This window comes from Mixophyes fleayi, chromosome 8 (genome assembly GCF_038048845.1).
Source record: "Mixophyes fleayi isolate aMixFle1 chromosome 8, aMixFle1.hap1, whole genome shotgun sequence".
NCBI lineage: Eukaryota > Metazoa > Chordata > Amphibia > Anura > Limnodynastidae > Mixophyes > Mixophyes fleayi.
This window is the reverse complement of record NC_134409.1, coordinates 35,107,587-35,127,135: the sequence shown is the minus strand read 5'-3', so window position 1 is coordinate 35,127,135 and position 19,549 is coordinate 35,107,587. Positions and strand designations below refer to the sequence as shown.

At 38.1% G+C, this 19,549-nt stretch overlaps 1 protein-coding gene across 1 annotated transcript in view; it reads right to left on the bottom strand.

Moving 5' to 3' along the window:
• The window catches only part of SNX7 (sorting nexin 7), an 84,612-nt gene that overhangs the window by 16,059 nt on the left and 49,004 nt on the right, over positions 1-19,549 (bottom strand). The window contains exons 4-8 of the mRNA XM_075182334.1: positions 17,654-17,818; positions 15,793-15,991; positions 13,840-14,039; positions 12,627-12,713; positions 3,318-3,470 (exon numbers count right to left, since the gene is read on the bottom strand). Of these exons, the coding sequence (XP_075038435.1) occupies positions 3,318-3,470; positions 12,627-12,713; positions 13,840-14,039; positions 15,793-15,991; positions 17,654-17,818 (804 nt within the window). The remainder of the gene's footprint in view (positions 1-3,317; positions 3,471-12,626; positions 12,714-13,839; positions 14,040-15,792; positions 15,992-17,653; positions 17,819-19,549) is intronic.

Below are 19,549 nucleotides of genomic sequence, written 5' to 3'. Positions count from 1 at the left end.
AATGCCAAATAAAGAAAGAACATGAATACATAATATTACATAAGATTAAAATGTATATTTATAGAGCAAATACAATAGCTAAAATAGTAACATTATATATTTCAAACATTCTGTATTTCACAGATGACAACACAGCTGCTCAATATACAGTGCCTAATACTAATAATAGTCTAATTTTCCAACACATTAGTAATGTGCATTCTGTTTATAAAGTAGAATATGCACCCCTAATTAAAATAGTACAGCTAGTTTGTTTTGTTACAATAATCGCAAATTAAAGGAAAATTGTTTAACTGTAAGCCATCCTTCTCCCAACTGCGAGCATTAGAAAATTCAGTAACCAACAGTAAATAGTGGGCACTGAATGGTTGACAATTAAGCGGTTTGGACAGGTTTTGTGGTTTGTCCAATCAGCTTCAGCGACTAATCACCACGACATTCCAAATGAGGTCTAATGTTTATTGGAATCTTGTACATGGTGTACTTATTTTTATGCTCCGGCTTAACAGCCTTTATAATCAGCCAGGTGAAATAATTATTTATACTTTTTTTTCCATTTGCTCCCTTTTCTCCTCTTGTAAATTCTGTTGTCTCATATATTCAATGTATTTCTTCTGATGTTGTTTTAAATGTAGTTTTATGACGATGTTTAATAAAGATATTTAAAACTAAACAAGCAACCTATCACCAGATAATTAAGAATATGATGTATGAGAGTAAAAAAATTGGAAAAGTTTGTCAGGAAACAGTCTGGACAATAACAAAGATTCTAATTAAATATTTTGCAACACTGAAAATCTTACATCTTAATTAGTATTTGGCCGCTGGCTTTATTATAACAATTCCCCACAGCTACAGTGAGTTTCCTTATTGTGCCATGATTTTCGCTTTATTCTCATTATTAGAGATAGGTGGCTGAGTGCACAGCTGTGACTAAAGTAACAATAAAATTAGGCACACATCTGCTCATACCATGGACTAGGCTCTCTAGATAGAACATCATGGCCAGAAACTCTTATTTTCATAGCATCCATAATTAGTTGAAACTTTGACAGTCCCAGCAATTTATCAATAGTTATTACACTGGCTATATAGCAAAGGCTTTAATTAATTAGAGTATGCTGTTTAAAATGCATCCAAGTTGAAGCAATAAAGGAATCCCCCTAATTGTCAAAATATTTTATGACTTGGCTGTGTAGCTGTATATGTCACCCAATTGTTAGCTGTAATATAAATACATTTTCCCTTGCGTAGGGATAAGCCTGTCTGTGACAGGATAGGTCTCCTATGCCACCCTGTTGTGCTGCTGGGGAACGGCTGGGCTTGCATTGCCACAATCATCTTCTAAACGCAGTAGGAGGGGCTCTGCTGTCACCAATAGGCACCTTCACCTAACACCCCTTCCTTCTGGCTAACTCTTGCTGCCGGAATACCCCAGTGTACCCCCTCCCCCCCCCTCGAAGGGCACGTACCCCTGACCTTTTCAATTCACTTACATTTTCTATACTACCACTTCTAAATTTCCACATTGACCACTGCATATACCCATAAGTCATCCATATCATATGGATAAATCGATATCAGTACAATATAAAAACCACAAAAACAACAGTAATCACTAAATATAACCATTCAAATTAACGCTGATCATAACTGACATGTGTAAACATCAGAAGAGGTGTGTGCGTGATCATGTCAACCAGAGGCTTATGGCCAGTATCAAACTCCAGTATGGTAATGAAGCACATACAGATACGTGTGATGCATTAACATGTAGTAACAGACACCAATGTGCCCTACGTTTGTATATACATCATTAACCAGCAGTATGCTGTTACCATGTTTTATACAATGAGAAGAGTCACTGATTAAACTTGCTTTATCTTCTATTACTAAACTAATTTGCATGCACTGCAATATAATTTTACGTTTTTTGCAATGTTACCTGTTTATAAATGCTGTGTTTGTAATTACTTGCAAGCAGATTATACCTTTATGGCATTTTGGGTAACAGGGGTATAAAATGATTGCTATTACTGCTATAATTTATATGTCCATGACTAACTATACACCGAAATGTTAAAATAAAAAAAAAATTAAAAAGACACTTTTCGGTTTTTAAACTCAATATGGAGAGTGCCATTCATTTATATCTTTAATAGCAACAAGAACAGTACAATAACTGTTCATCGGAGGCTTCATGGATTGCGTTTCCATGGGCGAGCAGCCGTACACAAAAGCCTCAGATCACCATACGTAATGCCAAATGGCGACTGGAGCAATGGAAACAGGTTCTGTGGAGTGACTGATCCCAATTCAGTATCTAGTAGTCCGACAGTAGAATGTCGGTATGACAGATACCAGGAGAATGCTTCCGAAATAAATACCAACTGTAAAGTTTGGTGGATGAGGAATATTAGTCTGGGGTTGTTTCTCAAGGTTTGGCCTGGGTCCCTGAGTTCCAGTGAAGGGAAAGCTTCATTCTTAAGCATAAAATAACATTTTAGAGAACAGTGTGTTTCCAACTTTGTAGAAACAGTTTGAGAAAGGATCTTTTCTGTTTCGGCATGACAATGTCCCCGTCCACAAAGTGAGGTCCAACAAAATAGATCATTTCTAGAGCTTCGGTTGGAAGAACTTGACTAGCTTACACAGAGCCCTAACCTCAACCCCATCATTGGGATCAAATGGGATCACTTGGAATGCCAACAGTAAGCCAGATCTTACTGTCCGAAATCAGCCCCTGACCTCACTAATGTTCTTGTGGCGGTATAGATAGTAAATCCCCAAAGGGACTTCATTAAACTACAAATGATTTATAGAATATATAATTTCATGCTATAACTCTTGAATAGTTTCCACTGGCTGCTTTATGTGCTGTATTAGTAAAAACAATTATGCAAAATCAAAGATATGGCTAATTTTACATAATCATAACCTATCTAATTCAACTTACTTACAAATGAACGGTTCACCTAACATCATTTGCATAAAACTACATGGCCTAAAACACTTTAAAAATGTGCAACTTTGTCATAGGATGGCATTAAAAAATAAAAACATCCTTTATAGTTTGAGGAGAGTGCTAGACATTTCATCATCAAAAGCAATTGATTTAGATGTTCGTTGCAGATTAACCACAATGAGCATTCCTAACGCCTGTGATTGGACACTTTCTATTTTCCACTTAATTGAAATGTGACACAAAGGCACAAAGAACCTATTAATATCGTCAAGAAAGCTGTTAATTAACCACAGTAAATATTTTTAGTTATGCGTTCTATTGAAATGCCAAAGTAATTAAGCAACTATTTTACCTCTTCATAATGGCTAATTCTGCAATCCGCCATGTTTGTGAAGGCAGTTCTTAAGTCTGTCTGTATGTTTTTTGTCCATCGATCCCAATCAGCCTTCAAAGCATTATTGGCACATTCGACTTTATCTTCAAGCTTTTCAATCTCTTCTTTCAGCTGCAATGAGAGGAGATCTGTGTTTACACAGATATTTAGACAACAGATAAAAATAATGGGACAATCTACTATGCTTATTCAGCTACGTATACATTTTTATTCTCAATAGACACAGGGGCACGCTGGGCGAGTATCTGCCCCTCTGGCCCGGTCCCATAGTGGGCTACCTTGAGCTGGGTCACCTGCATCATCACCACCATTTATTTATATAGCGCCACTGATTCCGCAGCGCTGTACAAAGAACTCATTCACATCAGTCCCTGCCCCGTTCGAGCTTTCAGTCTAAATTCCCTAATACACCCCACACAGACAGAGAGAGACTAGGGTCAATTTTTGATAGCAGCCAATTAACCTACCAGTATGTTTTTGGCGTGTGGGAGGAAACCGGAGCACCCAAAGGAAACACACGCAAACACAGACCATACAAACTCCTCACAGATAAGGCCATGGTCAGGAACTGAACTCATGATCCCAGTGCTGTGAGGCAGAAGTGCTAACCAATAAGCCACAATGCTGTCCTGCATTTGTTTCCCCTTTAAAATGTTCCTCATAGGCTGCTGAGTCGAGTCTTTCCCCCGGGGCTAAAAGTCGCCAGCCCTCCCCTGAATACAGACCTGTGCTCATCTTATACACAGTCAACAAAAGATGACCTACTAGCCTAGAACACAATAATACAACCAATAGACGCTGATTAAAAGATGTAACATGCCAAATGAGTAATTTTGCAGCCATAACAATTGCAAGTCGCTGCTAATTTGCACATGCTTATTTTGCAGGTACACTTTAAACAGAAAACTCATTTCAAAGTCCAAACTACTTCCAATCTAGGGCGCTCAGATACCTTAACAACTTAATATTTTCTCCAACCCCCCGGCACCAAGAACGGTTTGGTTTAACCTCATTTATATCTAAAATTAATCATGAGTGAGGGGTCATCAGTTCTGTCCTTAATACATGTTGTATTTTTAGGGAAACCAATGCAATAAAATATTGAAACAGAAGTACAATTCATTCTGATATAAAGTGCACCTTATGCACTTCAGAGGCAAAGTGCTTCATATTGAAAGTAAAGGATGAGGCCTGATCTCCATAACATTAGAGGACAGTGAAAAATCAAAGTCTTTATGCAGAAGAAAAATGCTGCACGCACTTCCAGAAAAAACATGCAGCCCTTTAAACACTTATTGAAGCTCATTTAAAAAATCCTGTACTGTAAATTGAAATCTTGATTTTGCATGTGAGTTGGAACATGCACAATGAACAGTTGCATGCAAAAGTTTGGATACCCCTATAGCAAATAACATGATTCATTGCATTTGTAAGTGAGAACTTAACACAACCTCCGCAAGGTACAAACTTAAAACAGGACTTATTTTATGGACAATTTTATGCACAATTGCTATTTGCTGAATTGAACATATTGAAAAATAATATGGTGAATGTGGCTTGTGCAAAAGTGTGGGCACCTCTATAGTCGATTCATTCATTCTTTTTGAGACGGCGTAGTTTCTTGATTAGCTGAATCAACGCATTGTACGGACTGAGCAGAACATTTGCTAGATTTACCATTAAAAAAAATAAGTCACGTAGAACAGAAGATCTAAAGATACACCCATGAAAAATGCAGTTATGCGAGTCAACAACGGTATGATAGCAGAATAATAAGCAAGCCCTTGACATGGCTGTGTTACGGCAGCAAAAAAAGCAAACAAACTAGGTAAACGTAATAAAGAAACTGCAAAATAGTATCTAGGCTGAAAAGGAAAAAAAAGACGCTTCTCCCACAGACGTACAATTCAAATTATCTTACAAAGTTTTCGAACATATGCATATATTTTGGAAAATGCTGCACAAAAACATTTCATATAGTTTACATTTAACATCAAGGTTCATTGCTGTATAAATTTCAACAATAAAACGCTCTCCCCCAATGTTAACCATCTGGGTTTCTGTCTACAAAACACACATATATGAATTAAGAATTATATGAGCCATTGGAAATCCCCTGGGCAAGACCGACCTGAAATGTATTCACAGATTGTGTTTTCCGAATAGGAGATTCTGAAATTGGCACAGATTAAAACCTTGCACATTATTCTGGCATCTGCAATTATTTTGTAATTGGACAGATTGAATGGTCATATTTTAATATACAGATTTATTTTTAGACTTCTAGTCTCTTAGGGGATAGAGGTTGTCAAAGCGATGGTTTAACATCAAGATAATCACAAATATTGAAAATTAAATCCCCTATTAAATTCTGTTTGCAGTCACATTTTATACAAAAACAAAAATGAAATAATGAAATACTATTACCTACAACTTACCTTATAAATGAATAAATTAAATGCAAAATTAAATAAAGATAGTCAGGTTTGCAGTGTCAACTGCAATGCGGATATTACAAGATATGACTGTGTATATTGAGGAGTATTGGGACCAAAGAATACAAGTAGAAAATGTTGATTTTGTGTCTAACTGAATATATAACGTAGTGGGTACACACTGTGAAGGCATAAATGGGCAATAATTTATTTAGTGAAAACCTGCATAGAATGAAATTGCCCCAATTAAATGAAAAAGATGTGTATATACCCATCTACACAAACACATTTTGGCATGTTTTAGTACGTTGTGGAGCTTGTAGTAGTGTATGGTAACTAGTTTTACAAATATTTTTTCTGTAAGTTCGCCAAGCTGAGTAGAATAGTCTGAACTTGAGAATGCGCTTCCTTTTCCAAGTTGAGAGTGAGCGTCCACCTTTAGCCATTTGAAATATAGGGCAGGAGTGAGGACAGTGCTCTCCTCTGCTCCAATCAAATAACTAACTTCTGGAAATGGAGTGAAAGCTGCTCTCTGTTGGGCAAGCCTGCTTTAAACCCACCAGCTCCTATATTTAACCAGATCTTATGCTCAGTTATATGCAACTAACTTTACTAGACTCGTTGTTTCGATAAAGACTGATATGGTACACTGCAACAAATTCATCATATCATGGTTTGGGTATATAAAAAGCCTATTATTATTATTATTATCATTTATTTGTTAGGGGCCACAAGGTATCCGCAGCGCCGCACACAGTACTAACAGTAGACTATACAGGATGAAACCATACAGAACAATGAACAAAAAGTACCAATACTTTAGAAACTCCGGCCAGTCATATGCAGTAAAGACGGGGTGGAAGAACAGGTAGAACAAGCCTATTAAAGTGAACGTCCTCCACAGGCTCATATCTATGGCAAATGCTTCCCATCCTTGTCCCCTATGGCACATCCTTAAATTTTAAAAGAGCTTGCTGCAAATATTTATCTGGGCAGGCCAAAAGAATAGAGTCCGGATGTACATTCTATTCAAAAGTCAAAATATGGGCTGAATGGGAGTACATAACCTCCTCAAGCATTACCTAGCAACCTTGCTCAATGCACTCCTCGGCACATCAAAAAATATGGACCAACATAGAATCGGACTTGCTTTAAGCGCACTCTTCATACTCTATTATGGATAGCATCTCATCAGCGGACTAAGGAACTAACTTTCACTCCTACAACGAGGATTTCCTTGTCCATATGGGATCACGCTATCCGAATACATCAACTGCAGTCTAACTAGTCCCCTCCCACTATGAAAGAATGTAACATTTTTGCCAGGACAAAATCATAAAGCTCCCTTCCAGTGTATTTTATCAGTACCTCCAAATCAGACATTTGTTTTTCAATCACTTACAGTCCCACCACCAGCAAATCAATGTTCCCCACTAAAGCTCCTCTTTTACGACACCACTTCATCAAAAAGGTTTAATATCAATATTATAGCAATTGATATTGCGCCATAATCAGCCTCAAAAGGACCATCACAAGTTGGCTTGGGAGAGGGGCATGTGTGAGGACTGAGACCCCAAAGGGGGGGCGGGGGACCAAAATTAAAGTGAATTTGGCCAAATCTTCGATTTCTGCAAAAATAAAAGAAAGATCTTTACTCATGAACAACTGAGCTATCTACACACCTCTTAACATTTGGGTATCCGGCATTGGGACAGAAGGCATAGCCATGTCATTTTGGGGTGTGGCCATGTCACGATGGAGGTGTGCTTTGCACTTTTGAAGTGCTAGGCTGCCCCATACTCTTCTCCCTCCCCACCAAACACCCCCATTGCCGTGCGCTCCAGTGTGTGTGGCACCTGATCACCGTTGCACTGCCATGCAGAGCAGTAGTTAACGAGACATACCTCCCAAAATTTCCCACCTGTGGGATATAGCTGTCTAATCGGGATGGCAGGACTGAGCACTCTGATCGGTAATGTACTGCCTAATTCGGTATGGTTGAGAGGTACGTAGCTATTTGGCTGAACCTGTAAATAACCCACCAGTTCCCAGAGTGAAATCCTCAAAATATGACCAGTCATCGGTTTTCAAGGACTGGAGTTTGAGTCGGACGTTTTCTACTTCTACATAGCTAAAAACGGCACTGACTCATTACTTAAGTCCAGCTAGCAGAGGCTGCTAACACGCAATGAAGTGTCCAGATCAGAGTAAGTCTGTATATATCACAATAGAAAAGATATGGAGCATTGGTTAGAATTCGCAAGAAATGAAGACACAGGATATTGGCTGGTGAGCTTATGTTTTGTACATAATAGGGACCAAAACCAAATTTTTACTGTGCCAAGTAAAAATGCTTTCATATATGTAAAGTTTGTTCACAATGAGTTATCCGTTAAAATGGCACTTTATAATTAAGCTAGTCACAATGACATGTGCAACAGAATATTGGGAAGATTTCCTTTCAACTAGTAAACAAATGAAAATATGGGGTTTGCTTGAAATATTAAAAATGCAATGAACACGCATATGGTTGACTAGTGTTCTAACAACTGGGGTCTTCATTCAGTGAAATTATTATATGGTTTCCATAACCATGCACAAATGTAGGTCTTACTGGCTATTCAATTAATTCACTTTAATAGGGGGAATTAAATTCCCCCCAGATTAACGCAGGGTTAATCCCACTACCGTTATTACAGTAAATTTATCCCGGCTTTCTGATCGTAGCTCAGGGAGCTGCAAGCAAAAAGATGGAGTTAAAACTACCATAATAACGGTATTTAAGCACACTATACACAGTGCGCAGGCTGCATTATTTTTCACAGTAATGTGGCCAACTGAGTTCCCCCCCCAATGGTTCTCATTTAGAGTTGAAAGCAAAAATGTATTCTGAACTTCCTGTTAAAGTGGGAATCAGCACCAGGCTACACAGACTGGGCTGCATCACACCAACAAGAAAACCAGTGTCCTAATCTGAAGCAACTCCTGCCTGTTTAGCATGAGGCTGGTACCCTCTCTACTAAAAGTTAGCAAGCTGGCATCCCAGAAAATCAACCACGGTACCCATGGGGCGCTGGGTACCAGGGTAATGATGATATTAAAAACCAGGCACTGCTGAAGAAGCAGAGGCCATCCCAGTGTTCCCAGCTATTGTAGTACTACATGTTCCAGCAAGCCCTAGCAGCTATTTGGTTGTACACACTAGAGTGTGTGGGAATACAAGCACCAGCATGCCCATAGCTGCTAGCGGTCTCTGTGGAATATGTAGTTCCACAATAGCCATAAAGAAATTATTAGAAAAAACTCTATTAAACACCAAAAATTTTTTTTTTTATTGACGTAGTCCAATAATCCATATGGAAATAAAAATAAAGTTCAGCACAGTGAGGGTGTGCAAGGAAAGCTGGCCCCATAAAGTTAAATACTCCCCCTAAGAGGAGTATTGCCTGCCCTTGCCTTGCCCTTACTGTACAGACATTGCACAGGATCACTGCCTCTCAAGAAGCCATAATTGCAAGTTACATGGAATTTGGGTGCAATTTTTGTTGCAGGAACAATGCGTCAAAACACATTTTTATGTGGCACAAAAGGGACTTGCAGTCAACTGTAAACCAGGCTCTAAATTGGTAAATTCAATGAAATGAGATCACTGTACAGTACACACACATTTAACCCTATAACGTAAAGAGCAGTGACATGATCAGACTTCTCAGAGCTTTGGCAGCAAACTGTGTGCCCAGGTAGGAAATTATTATTTGAATAACAAAGTAACTTTGGACACAATTCTGCACACTGTTTCACCTTCAGAATTTCACTGCTGATAATGTAGCAAGTATAATAACAGATGACAGCTTTGGTTGATAAGATCTTATTCACACAAAGCTTTGCACTACTTCTGGTCTGTAATGAGAATAAAAACAGACATTTCACTGACTGTTCGCATCTTCTGCAAGTCTGTTATCTATATATTTGAGATTCTTGTACATCTCATCTGCTGGTCGATTAAGCGAATCTGACAGCGTAAAGACATGAAGAACACAAAGTTAAAGCCTCTGGACGACATCTGGAAAGCAAGTATTGCACCAAGAGCTAATTAATGAGTCACAAAGGGAAGTTATTACATTAAAAAAGTATGCATACTAACAGATGAAATAGGAATAGTCATTGTGGGCTGCTGAAGACTTGGGATTCACGGATCAAAAGTAAATCCAATCCACTTTAATTTCATAACATCAAACAACTGGTCGTCCTCTTTGCATGCCTTTAGAAACTGGTCAAAGCGAATTAACCAGATCATTTTTAATTAGCATTGCATTCATGAATTTGTAATACAAAGAAATAAAAAAAGTCTATGAAAATATTTTCATTTTACATTCAAGTCAGTGGAAAAGGAAATGTGCATAATAAAATAACTTAAGTGGGTTATCTTTTCCAAAAATGATAATGTAGGTGTGGAAGATGAGGGCAAAATGATCAGTGTTTGTACTAGACTGTTCTAAACTACGCCTCTTTCTCATGTCTCTCTGGTTAGCACGGTGCTTTTGGCACTTGTAGACCAGCCAATCCCTGGCGTGTAAAAGGGGATTTAACCAGTAATAAATAGGGTTTTCTTTCCACTAGTAATCCACCCAGTCTTGATTACTTGATCTTCTTTCGAACCATCAGTGGCTCATTTGTTCTGCTGAGGAGTTACACAATTTATTTATTAAGATATAGCAGACAGTAATACAGGGAAGTGTGACGTTTTTAAAAAAAAAAAAAAAAAAAAAACAAAGGCGCAGAAGCAGGTCAATACAGAAAACATAAAACAGAAGCACAATTATAGAGTTGTGTATTGCAAAGGGTTTGGTAGAAAATGTCAGCATGGGAAAGAAAATGCATTCAATGAAATAAAATATATTTTTTATTTATATAGCGCCAATCATATTCCGCAGCGCTGTACAGAGAATATGTAGTCCATGCCCCTCTGCAGCTTATAATCTTAACGGACCCTAGTCTGTATGTGTGTGGCAGGGAATTATGTCACAAGCCAATTCCCCTACCAGTATGCAGGCAATGAGGAAATCCATGCAAAAACACTGAGATAACATACAAAAATCACACAGATAGGGTCAAAATCTAACTCATGGCCCTAACGCTGTGAAACAGCAATGCAAACCACTGTGCTGCCCATTAATGCTATATGTTCCTGTTAAGACTAAGTAAATCAAACTATAAACCAGTAGAATAGGAGGGAAGTAATTTAGACTACTGATTCAAACTCCCAAAAATTATTTACATTATATTATTTCTGAAACTCCAACCACTTTTTAGTGATTGATTCACAAAAAAATGAAAGATCTCTTCAGGACCGAGAAAGGTGTGCCAAATTACTCATTAAAATTATTGTTTTTGAGAAACCTTCACCCTCCTCCAACTGGCTGAACTGTGAAGCAGGAGCCATCCAATCACTTTAACACATTTTTTTGGTTTCATTAAATTGTCTATTAGCTGGGGGAGGGGGGCAATGATAAAATAATAAAGTATGACTGCACTGAAACTGAATGGTTTTATAAAGCACAACAAATTTGCATAAACAAACACAGGAGACATTTTATGGGCCCCATCAATAGGATATCCAAGATATAATTTGAGCATTCTGCCTCCCATCTGCAAAATATGAGTGTACTGAAATGGAAACACTGTTTCCCCATCACTTTCCCGGAAATGTATAAATTACAACTTAAAAACATGTTTTAAAACCCCAGGAGAGAGTGTTTATATTTAGGAAATGCTTCCCAGAGATGTTCAGCTTTAGGGAAAAAAAACAAACTGGTAAGGGTCCCTGGGGTGTAAATGGAGAAAGAAGGATGGGCTCCATTTTACAAGTCCCAGTCTGGGTTTTCTGTTCTGCTGTCAGACTGATATATGCGGACCTTTGAGCTGTGTTTAAAAGGCTGCTAGGCAGTGAATTCAGTCTCTCGCTACCTTGGGAAAAAGGACTGTAGAGTCTTGGTAAGAGAAAGTCTGATCTTTGCTATGAGAAAACGGTGCTGGAACTTCTTAAGTTTTGCTTTAGTTTGTTAGTCAGGAGTGACCTGTATTTAGTGTTGGACAGGCAAGTTTCTTTTATTTTCTTGCTTAATATAACTGGCTGAGGCCAGTTGTACCCAAACCCTCAGACTTATGCAATATCTCAGCCACTACACACTACCATGTACCCGAGGAGATGGCACCTGTTCCCCTACCCTGATCACAATATAAAAGGGCGTTTCAAAAAGATGGACCCGATTTGAAATCTCTATATCTCCAATGACTTTGTTTTTCAGCAAGATGGAACACCACCACATTGGCACCTGCAGATTAGACGTTTTCTAAATGACACACTGCCTCAACGTTGGATTGGTCGAACGGGACTCCAAGACTTTGCGCTACACTCTTGGCTCCCAATATCCCCATACTTTACATTCTGCAACTTTATCTTGTGGGGATACGTCATATACCGTGTTTTTGTGCCACCACCAGCAACTAATCTGAATAACCTCAAAAACAAAAATCACGTCAGCGGTGTATTCAGTAGAAAACGACACTCAGAGGCGTTTGGGATGAATTCAAATCGTCTCGATGTTGTCAGTACAGCAGGTGGAGCATAGAGCATTTATAAAATGGTTAGTACAATTTGATAACTCATTTAATTGTAACTTTTTGTGCAATTATAACATGTTGCCATCATAAAATACATAGCTTTGAAATTGGGTCGATCTTTTTGAAACCCCATGTATATAACTATGCAATACAGATATATACAATTCTTACAGTGCAAAGACAAAAGCACATAAGTGCATTTACTTACAGTCTCTCTATCTGCTTTTCTATTCACCAGAGCATCCACTTTGACGTCAAGTTCAACCTGGATTTGATCTCTTCTTCGCAGCACTCCCTTAGGAAAAATTAAATTAAAGGTTATAAAATACAGAAACAGACCTGTCTGGTAAATGGGCGTACTTTTTGTTAGTCTCTTACTTCCAGTGGTTGCCAGCCATTGTGGTGTTATGATGCATCTGCCGACAGATGTCACACAACGCATCATTGTTAAAATATTTAAATAAAATCACAAACATGATTAAATATATGTTGTTTCAACTGTCAACATCTATGAGACTCGAGACAAAACGGAAGTGTCAAAGTATGTGAAGTAGAGTGCTAGTGGGTGTGACTGTCTAAATGAGCTCACTTAAGTGTCAGCTGTAAGAGGAACTATTGCATTAAAGGGTAAAGTAGCTGGCATTAACTGGAGTCCTGTACGCTGCCGATAGCTTCGGCTGGACAAATTTAACCTGAGAGATGTTTTTCTCTCCTTTGCAAAGATTTTGGCTAACAGACACCTGGGCAGAAAGAGAATAGTAAAATGAGAAGGGGTAGAGGTCTCAGATGCGATTGGGTGCCAACTAGTAGGACAGTCAGATGAGCTGTGCAGAGTACGTCTCATTGTGTAGGCAGCTTGTTTCCAAACCAGTTTCAGCAAAGTTTGTAAGAGCACAAGTTAAAAAACCAAAAACAAAAAAACAAAAACACAAAAAAAACCACTCTGGTTTTAGATGCCCAAGGCAAGACTGGCATAATAATGCAGTGTGTATATGCAGGTTAGTCAATGTCATATATACATAACACACGGATCCCTTTAAAATATGAAAGGGCTTGTTTAGGCAAGGGGCATCCTTCTTTTCTGCGCTGCAAAAGTAAGCCAAAGTCACTAAAAGAGGCGATTAGGTGGGGTTGACAAAGAAGAAATATAAGACAGGACACAGTAAAAAAACACACGCACATAACAAATGCCTAGCTTGATATATAGGCTGTTGTTCATGTACTACTAAAAAAGAAAATGATAATTCATGATGACAAGTTCACTTTAATGGCCATAAAATAGCTAAAAGCATTTTAAAAATATAGGGCAATCGTGAGAAAGAGCTTCAAGTCACAAAGTTAATCTGCTAATCATGTTACTGCCATTGATTCAATATGATCCCTTGTGCAACATAAAACGTACGTAATAAAGAAGTACTTACAGACAGAGTTTCACTGTATAGAACATATTCATGAATAATTGGAATCAGATCACTTGAGAGCTTAGAATTCAAGGTTTCGTTGATCTTGCTACACTTGTCTATGCAGCTTGCCACTCCTTTCAGGGGGTCTACCAGCTCCTCTTCAGATGCCGACCACAGAGTGTAGATAGGACCATATTCTTTCAACTCTTCATGATAATCTACAAAGGAATACATTAGGAGAGCGAGGAATGTATTGATGATAATTTACAAAAGTGCAATAATATATTATTTTGTAGGTTCATATGTATCCACCTTGTACATATGTTGCTGCACACCTTCATTGCCCACGTAAAATCAATTAAATGCCTATGAAGCAATAAAAAAAAAAAATAAAAAAAAAAATAGGTCCTTCAAAATCCTGCATAGTACCAGAAGTTTAGGACCATCTCTTTCATTAAACGTATTGATTTTTCTTTTATATCACTGCTCATACCGGCACTTAAGTTCGACATGGGAGTGAGGGGACATAGGAACTGTTCTTTGTATCGCATAAATTTTGTTTTTCTGGTTATTTTTATAACATGGGTGTTTGTCCACAAATGATTGCACCAGCATGGTACATAAAATTTGGCCTCTCAAATCTATAAGATGACTTTCGATTATTGGAACCTATTGAGTACCCCAAGGTGATTTTGTGGGGGAAAAGGGCTATAAGGTCACCTACTAACCAGGAAACAACCCCTAAAGTGCACCCTACCCACCCATTTAAATATCTCATTCCACAAACAAATCATCTTTTTTGCATGTGGGTTCAATTTGAAAGACATGAGTATGCCCAGTCAGCTAGCTAAGAACACCCTGAAGATGCAAAACTTCGTACTATCTGCAGATGCTGCATGGCAGATCCATTGCTTCCTGGTACAAAAAATGATGTCACAAAACAGCATATGAGTTGCAGGGAGACATTTTTGCATATTCATGATTAACACATAGAACCTGTGTTTAGGGTGGTGTGTTACATAAATGAGCAAATGCTTTTGGATAGCTTCATTCGTTTACAAAGAAAACCAATTACAAATAACATTAATGAAAATGAAATACATTTTGAACATTATATGCCACAAAGGACTTCACTAGTATAGTAAACAAATAAAATATACACAAAAAGAGGCAATATCACCTAAATTGTATCCTTAACACAGGAGATGAAAAGTATTGAAATGTCCTATATCACATTAATATATCTGAAAAAAACAAACTATTTCTGGTGTAAAACAAATAATAGAAATCCCACATTTGTTTAAGATTTCTTTTCTACCCTGATTCTAACTGCTCTGAGTCTGTCTAGCTGAAGGATAAATAACTCATGTCAAACAAGCGAGCCAAGAGAGATGGAGAAGGATCGTTAAACATTAAATTTAATTTAGTTCTAACTAAGGCATGGATCTGTTTTCTATTTCATTCCTCATTACCAAAAGCAACCATAAATTTGGGTTGGGACATCATGACTTTCTGTATGGTCCATCTCCGCAGCTAAGTGGTCAGCCAGCCAGGTAGTAAATGTAAATGATATACCATACTTGTCCACCCTCCCGGAATTTCCAGGAGGCTCCCAAATTCTGGGTAGGTGTCCCAGAATAGTAGGCCGTTCTTCCGCATCATCCCCACTTCCTAAAGAAGTGGGTGAGATGGTGGGTGATGCGTTTCGTCCCAAATTGGCTCATTTTGGCCCCACCACCTGCAATAAAATGACGCAATCTCACCATTGCGTCGTGGGGCTGGTGCCAAAATGGCGAGATTCACGGCGCTTTGCCTGCCTCCACATCCCCTCTGGGACTTCCTGATGGGGACAATAAAAAAGTTGGCAATGACGTGGTAATGCCTTAAGATCCAGAAGGTTAATTGATTACAATCATATGCAAGAATTTGTTAAATGTAACATGCATTCAGAGATCACAAAGCGCTGCATACCTTTTTCTTCTTTAGAAATTCTTTGTGATATTTTGTCCAATACATTTATTTTCTGACTGAAAACCTCCACATATTCACCTAACTCTGTAAACTCATCAGGGCGATTTTTTACTCCCCTTACAGAAGACGCTACAGCCTTGAGTGTCTGCCCCATCCTACTGAGAAGTCCAGGACCTTGCTTCTTGTGAGAGGTCAGCTCCTAGAATTTAAAAGAAAAATAATGTTATATAGTTGTGGCATCTAGAAGGGTAAATTCTCTATCACATAGATTTTTCCACTGAACTGAAGGGTATGGGTAACCATTACAAGTCATACAAGGACCAAGGGTACTGCCTGCCTGTCTTTTTTTTTTTTTTTTTAAGTAAAGATTGTGGTAGATTAGATATTGGAAAACTGAAAAACAAAATAATAAAACAAAACTGTAAGCGCACCCGGTTACAAACTTAATATTGGTAAGGTTTAAAACTTTACAATGTATCTAATACATTAAGATGTAGATAAATCGTATAAAAATAAATAAATCTAGAATTGTTAAAATGAATTGTTAAAATACAATAGGTCTGTTACAACAGACCTTACAATTACATGTTACAACATGTAATTGTAAGCAATTGCCCACTTAACACAAGAGGATGCTTGTAACACTGAAACTAAACATGTAGCTTAATTAACGAGGACTCATTGATTAATATTGCACAAGACCATCTAAGACTTGCAAAATACACTTCAGAAATATTACTATTCAGAGTTAATCATCATGTCAGACAAGGTATTATAATAATACAAATAATTAGAATTATAATAATAATAATAATAATAATAATAATAATAATAAATGGGATTGAGCGGAGATAGCGATGGGTAATTTATATACACGAACCGATGAGGAGAAACAGTGTCTATACCTGCATGTATATTGGCTGGAGACATAAGCTTGTGTGCATAACCATTGGATAACAGGTTCACTAATCCATACCAGTCTGTGGAAGGGGCTACTTATGCAATTTCAGCTGATACAAGCACCCTCCTCCGCTGAGTAGGTGCTTGCTTACAATTATATGCCCCAAGGTTACTGTATCTATTTTAAAAATTTACATTTTTAATCTGATGTATATACAGTTTAATAATCTGGAAGCTCAAGTCCGATTTTTAGGTAAACAAAGATACTCAAGCTTGAGTGAGTTTGACATTTTGGCATTTTAAATGTGCACCTTTTTGTTTTGATTTTATCTCCTGTCTGTCTTGATGTCCCCCTGTTCAACAAGGCAACTTCTAGCCCAGGCCTTGTCAACCTGTGGCTTTTCAGGTGTTGTGAAACTACAAGCCCCAGCATGCTCTGTCAGCAGATAGCCAGCCGACAGCTAGCAGGGTATGCTGGTCCTTCTAATTTCACAACGCCTGGAGTGCCACATTTTGACCAAGCCTGGTCCAGCCAATCGGATCATAAGAATGTTTATAGCAGAATACATACTCTAACAAACAGCATTCCAGTGTGTAAAATGCATTAATGTAATGTTTCCTCTATCATACCGGCTTACAATGCACACCTACATTAGTGTTATAACAAGCATGGCGCTATGAAGAGGACATATAACTGAATTAGTAGATCTTTATGCAGAAAATGTATCTGATGGGGAGAAAGCATGGCTTTATTAAGGCGGAAGAGGGGCATAAAGGATTAAAATTAAATGTATATACTAAAGGGAAGCTCTTTCCTCTTAAGCAGACTTTCCAATTTCCTGGAAAGAAGTGTTTAAAGATTTAAAATGATAAAGGAAGCCACTTGTGCAGAAGTCCCTTAAATCCATTAAAAGGAATACATATTAAGGCTAAAGTTTTAAAACTATTACAGAGTTCTTACCCATGCTTGAGCTGTAAGGAAAATCTTGAAGTCTTCATTAAAAGTTAATGTTGGGTGATCAGCTATTCTGTTCAAAAATTTATGCAATGCTTTTCTTCGAGTCTCAATGAAATCGTCATTAAATCGTTCCACCATTCCTTTAACTATGAATTTCTCTGGTAACGGCTTCCGAGAAAAAAAAAGAAAATAAAAAAGCTTGAGAGAGAGAAATTAATAAGACAGGCACTTTAATGTAGGCATTGTTCTACCGTACACCTTTGTGCATAGATAGGTTTTAAACTCCCCGAGCAAAGCCACTCTCTGGAATATGAACATAATGTGTTTTGCCATGATCATGAGGCAATTTACTGAAAGCTTTCTAATGAAATCCTTTTGCATGAACAATGGAGAACTTTTTGTGGACCAGCCCCATACACACATTGGAGGCATCCATGCTCTGTACTTGAGCAGTATGTAGCCTTCAGGTAGGAGCCAGTGACATCACTGTGCCTTGTGAGTAGGAGACAGTTCTAAGTTAGCCCCTGGGTCTTCGCTAAAAAGGATAGTGTATATATATATCTATATCTATATCTATCTCTATCTATCTGTGGGCTCTTTCTACCAAAGACTGACATCGGGTTATCACTGACTGCCCAAGAGCCTATTGAAAAAGGAGAGGCAAACGATCAGCAAAACACAAATTTCAACTTCAGAGCTTTGTCCCCGGTGAGAAAGCTGAACATCTGATTTCAAGGTGCTATAGGAATCCGGCAACAATGTTGTGATGTAATTGGGGACTTCCTCCATATAGGGGTGACCTGATCTAGGTCACTATTGTATAACACACAGCCAGAAGAAAATAATCCAAAAAAAACCCAAACTCAAATAAAACTTAAATATGTAACAAAAAAACAAAAACAAAAAAATTATACCCCACCCTCTGTACCTCTAGGCTTGCTTCCCTTGTCCTGTTTTCTTGAGCCCAGGCCTACTTCACATTGGACATTACCATCACTCTTACACCCTCTTAAATTACTTGATCTGCTTTACAGAGTTATATAATTAAAAGATAATAACTAAAATACAAATTATATATGTTTTGCTTTTATCGTTTACTTTTACATTTTTTAAAACGTCTTTTTTACATTTAATTTTTTTATTTTTTAAATTTGTGGAGACCTGGTTTGTTTGACAAGTCTAGAATCCTTCCAGCACTAAAGGATTCAGTGTAAACCAGTGAGTAGAGCTACTTCCATGGACAAAACTTAGACAGGGCATAGGCAAAACATCCATCCTTACATTAGTTAAAGATAATGCGTATAAAATCTATACAAGATGGTACCTGGTACCAGTTAAGTTACATACAATTCTTCCATCCTCTTCTCCCTTGTGCTTGAGATTTTGCAAACAAAAAGAGGAGACTTCCATCACATATGGTGAAGTACCCAAAGATTATTATTATTATTTATTTGTTAGGCGCCACAAGATTTCCGCAGTGCCGTACACAAAGCAAACAGTAGACTATACAGGGTGAGACAGTACAGACCAATAAACAAAATACCAATGCTTCAGAAACTCCAGGCAGGTTAATGCAGTAGAGGCAGAGTAGAAGAACAGGTGTGGAGACAAGAGGGAAGAAGGCCCTGCTCATTCGAGCTTACATCCTAAGGGTGGGTGAACAAAACAGACACAATTGGAGGAAGTTGAAGTGTGGGGAGAGGGACCGGGAGGAGAGAGGGTAGAACGTTTGGAGGAGATGCGGGGTTAGGTAGAAGGTTGGTAGGCTTTGAGGAACAGGAACAGGTGAGTTTTGAGTGCTCGTTTGAAGGAGCACAGATTAGGAGAGAGACGGATGGAGCGAGGGAGGTCGTTCCAGTGGAGGGGGGCAGCACGGGAGAAGTCTTGGATTCTGGAGTG